The sequence below is a fragment of the Solanum pennellii genome, chromosome 4 (assembly GCF_001406875.1).
Source record: "Solanum pennellii chromosome 4, SPENNV200".
NCBI lineage: Eukaryota > Viridiplantae > Streptophyta > Magnoliopsida > Solanales > Solanaceae > Solanum > Solanum pennellii.
Window position 1 is genome coordinate 19,836,802 of NC_028640.1, and position 6,000 is coordinate 19,842,801.

General features: G+C 38.3%; 1 protein-coding gene across 1 annotated transcript in view; it reads right to left on the reverse strand.

Annotated features, from left to right (window-relative positions):
* The window catches only part of LOC107016564 (AMSH-like ubiquitin thioesterase 2), a 29,031-nt gene extending 23,303 nt beyond the window's left edge, over positions 1-5,728 (reverse strand). The window contains 1 exon segment of the mRNA XM_015216997.1: positions 5,651-5,728. Coding sequence (XP_015072483.1) covers positions 5,651-5,728 — 78 coding nt within the window.
* Positions 5,729-6,000: the final 272 nt, after the last annotated feature.

The following is a 6,000-nucleotide window of genomic DNA, read 5'->3' on the forward strand; positions in this document are numbered from 1 at the left end:
CAGCATTCATGGGATTCAAGCTGTATCAAATGGATGTCAAAAGTGCGTTTCTAAATGGAGACCTGAAAGAGGAGGTGTTTCTTAAACAACCTCCTGGGTTTGAAGATGCTGAGCTACCAGATCATGTGTTCAGATTGAATAAGGCTCTGTATGGTTTGAAACAAGCTCCTAGAGCATGGTATGAAAGATTGTCAAAGTTTCTATTGAAAAATGGGTTCAAAAGAGGAAAAATAGACAATACCTTGCTCTTATTGAAAAGAGAACAAGAACTGCTTATTATTTAGGTATATGTGGATGAAATAATTTTTGGAGCCACATTAGAACATCTGTGTGAAGAATTTTCATCATTAATGAGAAAGAAATTTGAGATGAGCATGATGGGTAAATTGACGTTCTTCCTTGGTCTACAAATCAAGCAATCATCAAATGGAACCTCAATCAGTCAGGAGAATTACATTAAGGAGCTGTTGAAGAAATTCAATATGTTTGATTCAAAACCTATTGATACTCCTGTGGGAACAAACTCCAAGCTTATAGCAGATGAATCTGATTCTCTTGTGAATCAAACCATGTATAGGGGAATAATTGGGTCCTTATTGTATTTGACTGTTAGCAGACCTGATATTGTATACAGTGTTGGAATGTGTGCTAGTTTTCAAGCATGTCCTCGCAATTCACATCTGAAGGCTGCAAAACGTATTCTAAGATACTTGAAGAAGACAGGGGACCTGAACCTCTTCTATCCAGCAGGTGACACTTTTGATCTAGTTGGTTTTGCAGATGTTGATTTTGCTGGTTATCAAGTTGACAGGAAAAGTACTTCTGGAATGGCTCATTTCCTTGGATCTTCACTCATTTCTTGGGGAACTAAGAAACAGAATTTTGTAGCTCTTTCAACAGTTGAAGCTGAATATGTAGCAGCTGCTGCATGTTGTTCACAATTGTTATGGATCAAGCAACATTTAGAGGATTTTGGTGTAATCATCAAAGCCATTCCTCTTATGTGTGACAATAATAGTGCAGTTAGTATGAGAAAGAATCCAGTTCAACACAAGAGAACGAAGCACATTGATGTTAGACATCACTTTTGGAGAGATAATGTTGAAAAAGGGAATATTGTGCTTACATATTGTGCAACAGAGGAACACATTGCAGATATCTTCACCAAAGCTCTCAGCAAAGATCAATTTGAATGTAATAGGTTGAAGTTGGGCATGATGACCTCTAACTGATTTCCAGAGTTTCAACAGTTGAATTCCTTTGATGGCTTAACTTGCAGTGCAGGTATCCTTTGTGTCAATAATTTACTATCTAGATTAGATCATTTTGGTACCTATTGTAGGTATACATTCAGGAAGGAATAGCTAAGCAAAGACATGGCTAGAACAGTTGAGGAATGATGATAAAGCTGTGTTATGGGACGTGGTCCCAATCAAGGTTAGCATTTTTACTTTAGTTTTAAAATGGAAAAAATATGACCGTTGATAAAGCCACGTGTCAGTCATCGGTCATTCTGACCGTTAGTCCCGTCGCTTATTCTTCAAGCGACACGTCAAATCAAGGGACTTGAAACCATTTCAAATCTTTTTAAACCTTCCCTCTTTCCGTTTAATTCTTAATCTGTCTCTCAACATTCCTTGACTCTAAAAGAAAAAGAAAGAAGAGAAAAGACGAAATCTGGTTTTATCCCCTTTTCTTTGTCTTCGAAAAGCTGCTATTTTTCTCTTCTTCTGGTCAAGATGTCTGATCCTTCTTCAATCTCTAAGCAAATGCTCACTGCTCTTAGTGAGATTGAACCTATTGCCTTTTATTCTCCTTCAACAGTAGATTCTAGTTCCAATGTTCCTTCAAGTTCTCACCAAGATATTCCTGAAAATCCATTTCACTTCATAGATCTGAACAGCTCTAGTGTCCCTACTTGACCTGGTCCTTATCATGAAATGCTGCCAGACGCTTTATTTGAAGGAGATTTGCCAATAAACAAATCTTCTAAGTCAAACATTCTGGCTGCAAGTGAAGAGCTGGTCATTAAAAGTCTTGCAATGATGAGAGAAGAAGCCAGGGTAGAACAAAATGAACCTTTTCAAGGTGAAGGGATCAGAGAGACTCAACCCATTTTTTTATAAAACTCCAGATTTTGGGAGGTATCCATCTTCTAACTCCTCTGATTCTGAAAGTGATGATGAATCTATCCAATGGAAGGTTGAAAGGAGGGATGCTAGTGGATCAAGAAAGGGAAAAGAAAAGGTCGTGGAAGAGGTTCCTAGAAGAAGACCTACTACTAGATCTGATGCTACAAAGTTGCTGGTTGATGCTTTGAAGGCTAGTGCAAGGTCTACGGCAGAAATCAGGAGTGCCAGAACATTCAAAGTGTCAAACTTTAAAATGCCTGAATCTGGTGTCATAGAGGTTTCTGCTGAAGAGACAGAAAAGAAGCACAAAAAGAAAAAGTCAGGAACAACAAAGTCAAGAAATCCAAAAAGGGTTGAGAAAGCAAAATCCACGAAGGAGATTTCTAAAGGAAAATGGAAAAGATCATAGGGACCTGGTACCCAAAGAAAAGTTGAAGAGGAGGTCAACAAACAAGAAATTGTTGACAACTTGAGAAAGCAGTCTGTGCTGGCTGGGAGAGTCTTTGACATGTGAATAATCAACCTTCCCGGAATGGACTCTCTTCATGACATGGTGCAGATTCAGTCATGGATGCATCTCTTCAACAGAAAATCTCCTATTCTTCATGAAGAGGAAGTGCGTGAATTTTATTACAACATTCAATTTAAGGAAGATGAGAGTGTCCTTACCAGAGTGAATGATATTGCAGTGCATCTGGATGAGTTTCTATTGGGAAAAATTCGTAGGGTACCTCGAGAGGGTACCAGGTCTGTGATTTGGAAGACTTGTTCGGCTGAGTTTGTGGCATTGGTCTCGAAGCTTCCCACAACAAAGTGTGCAGTTTTTTTTAAGAAGGTGATGAAAAGTGAGTATCAGCTGGTGTTTGAGTTTGTAAACAAATCTCTACTTCCTCGAACTGAAAAGAGTACCTCAACTACTTCTGCTGATTTGTTTGTGATGGAGTTGTTGTGCAAATTTGAACCTCTGAATCTTCCAGGGCTCATGCTTGAACACATGTACAAGACTGTCATTGAGAGGAAAGGAATACATGGAATGGGATATGGATACTTTCTTACTGAAGTATTCAAATACTTCAAAATCCTCTGAGCGTTGGCAAGGTTGGTACAGTGAAGCAAGGTTTTTTAGAGAATACTCTGGTTGAATGTGAGTGTATTGAAGGGAAAGGAAATCCCAAGAGCAAAATGGCTCAACTCATAGAAGACCAGGACCAACTCAAGCATGAAGTTGAAGAATTAACTATGTGATTGAGTGGAAAAGATGCTGAAATTGCTATACTCAAAGCTGAACTGCTCACTGCACAGACAGAGGGACCTGGTACTTCTGTGGTTCAAGCCTTGGAAAGGGAAAATGCAGAGCTGAGGGCCAAGGTTATTTCTTTGCAAGAAAAGGTAATAAAGGATAATGATGCTGCAAATGATAGACTCACTCTCATTATTCAGTCCCTTTCTCAACAGCCTCCTCCTTCTTATCTGTCCCAATCTTTTTCTGTGTCTTCCTTGTTTGGCTTGTCTTTTTGTCATTGGATTCTCAGTTTGCTATTAATGTATTAAATGTTTATCTTGGAATGCTATTTATTTTATTCCCCTGGTGTTCTAGTTACTATCTCTTGTGAATGCTTTCCTTTGTGTTTGATTGCTATCAAGCTTTGGTCTTCTCTGATATTATTGTTGAAACTATTGGTTTACTGTATCTCTTTTTTATGATTCCAAAAGGGGGAATTATAACTGATAAGTGGTAGACATGTTTGTGAGGGGGAATACAGTGAGAGGGAGCATTTCTTTTCAAGAGGATGGACTAGTAATTCAGGGGAACTAGTTATGAAGCTGGAGTGGTGCCTGAGTATTGTTTGTCATCATCAAAAAGGGGGAAAATGTTATTTGTAGTTTTGATGATATGACAAACTCAGGGACCTATTAAAGGCACCAGGTATCCAACATGAGTTTTGATGATGTGACAAACTCAGGGACCTTGTAAAGGTATCACGTTACCAACATGAATAGCCTGTTGACTACCATCTAGAGAAGGTACAGAAAGTGGGTGCACATTTCCCAACGACGTCAGAAAAGTCAGACCTTTCCAACCAATGGCTATAGAAAATCAAAGTGAAGAATTATTCAAATAACAACTGAAAAACTCAGGAGCAAATGGTGTAGTTGTTTGAGCATATATTCTTTTGTTTTTATATTGTAAACTGTTCCTAAATCTATAAAGGAATCAGTGTGGTGGTGTTGAAATTCTAAGTTGTCTAGAAGGGATAGCTTAGTGGGTAGAATAGCTTCTACTTGGGCTTATCAAGCAATAGAGTCATTGCTTGAATGTGAGATTAAAATTTTTTTCTCACATTTGTGTAACTGGTTTTACTTTTTCTTGCAAAGATTAGTGAAACAGTTGTGAAAATCCTGTGAGACAGGTCGTGGTTTTACTCTCTTAAGCAAGGAGGTTTCCACGTAAAATTGTTGTGTTGTTAAACTGCATTTACTTTCTGTTCATACTTGTTTGTGTGTCAAGGGACCTGGTCCATTGACTGATAAGTGGACGCATATATTCTAACACTAAGCTCTACTATCACTCCCTTTAACTTGTGGGATTAGTATTAGCAATTACAACAAGTCACTCAACAATCCAACATCATCAGTACTTGAGTACTTTTGAGAAGCAGAAGGTTAGCAGAAAGTGCATCGGTTATCTCAATATCATCTAGGAATTGATCATATAATATAAGTACTTTTGAGATTTTAAACTTCAATAGTAGTAAAGGAATAAAAGAAGATAAAAGCATTGTCTATACTGAGAAAATAAATTGGTGTACTTAAATATGTCCAACTTAAAAACCAGTTTCTTACTATAAAGAAAGTTAGCCAATGGAAGTACATTTCAAAAGAACAGTCAAAATTTGTGTCCTAATAATACAAGTATAAAACTAAACACAGTTTTATTCAGCGCTAGAATGAGTTTGAAAGATGAGATAATCAAGCAGAGATGGAGAAATCCAGTAGCCTTTAGCTCAAAGGACCAATACTACTTCAAATGGAACAAATTTACAGAAATGTATACGTTGAGTCATATCGTTAAGGTTTGATGCCAAATGCTCCAGAATACACTGACTAAAAAATTACAGGTTTAACATTCTACAATGCATCACTCAATTTTTTTTTGATAACAAGGGGAACCCGCAGCCGCTACCCTCTGGGTGCGCATAGGGTAAAACCCCCGATCTTATGCAATAGCTCGCAAACCACAAGAGAGGTAATCCGCACCAGACACGCCTGGTGTAATGAGCTCGACCCAGAAGGCAAACCCCTTGCTTTCTTTGGCAAGGGGTTTCAAACTTGAGACTTCCAACATGGAAGTCCCAAACCCAAGCCACACGGCCACCCCAAAAGGTACAATGCATCACTAAAATTTCCATAACCAGTCATTTAAAATGCAAATTCTAGAGCACTTGGTGTTCCTCATCATTCAACGATTGTCTTAAAAGTATCATTCCAGAAAGCAAAATGAATGCTGGTGATCTTACAATGATGGCACCAAGAACTCCACAAGTCTCTCTATCCTTCTTAGTGTTGTCGCTGGCGATTTCCAGAAAATTCTCCATTAACATTGTCGGTTAAGGAAAAAAAAGTGTTACCTCGTCAAGGATTTATTATCATGCATGACCTTTTACACTCTGCACGGCACCCTTGGTTTTGGTACCATGGGAAGGAAATAGTTGAAGCAAAGTATTTAGGCTACTGCGAGTTATATTTCAGAAGGCATAAAAAATTGAGTACTTACTATATGTACATCTTTGAGAGGCCCAAATGCTACCTGCACACTGCGTGAATAGTTTGACGGACCACTTGATGAATAAGCACTTGAGACACTTGA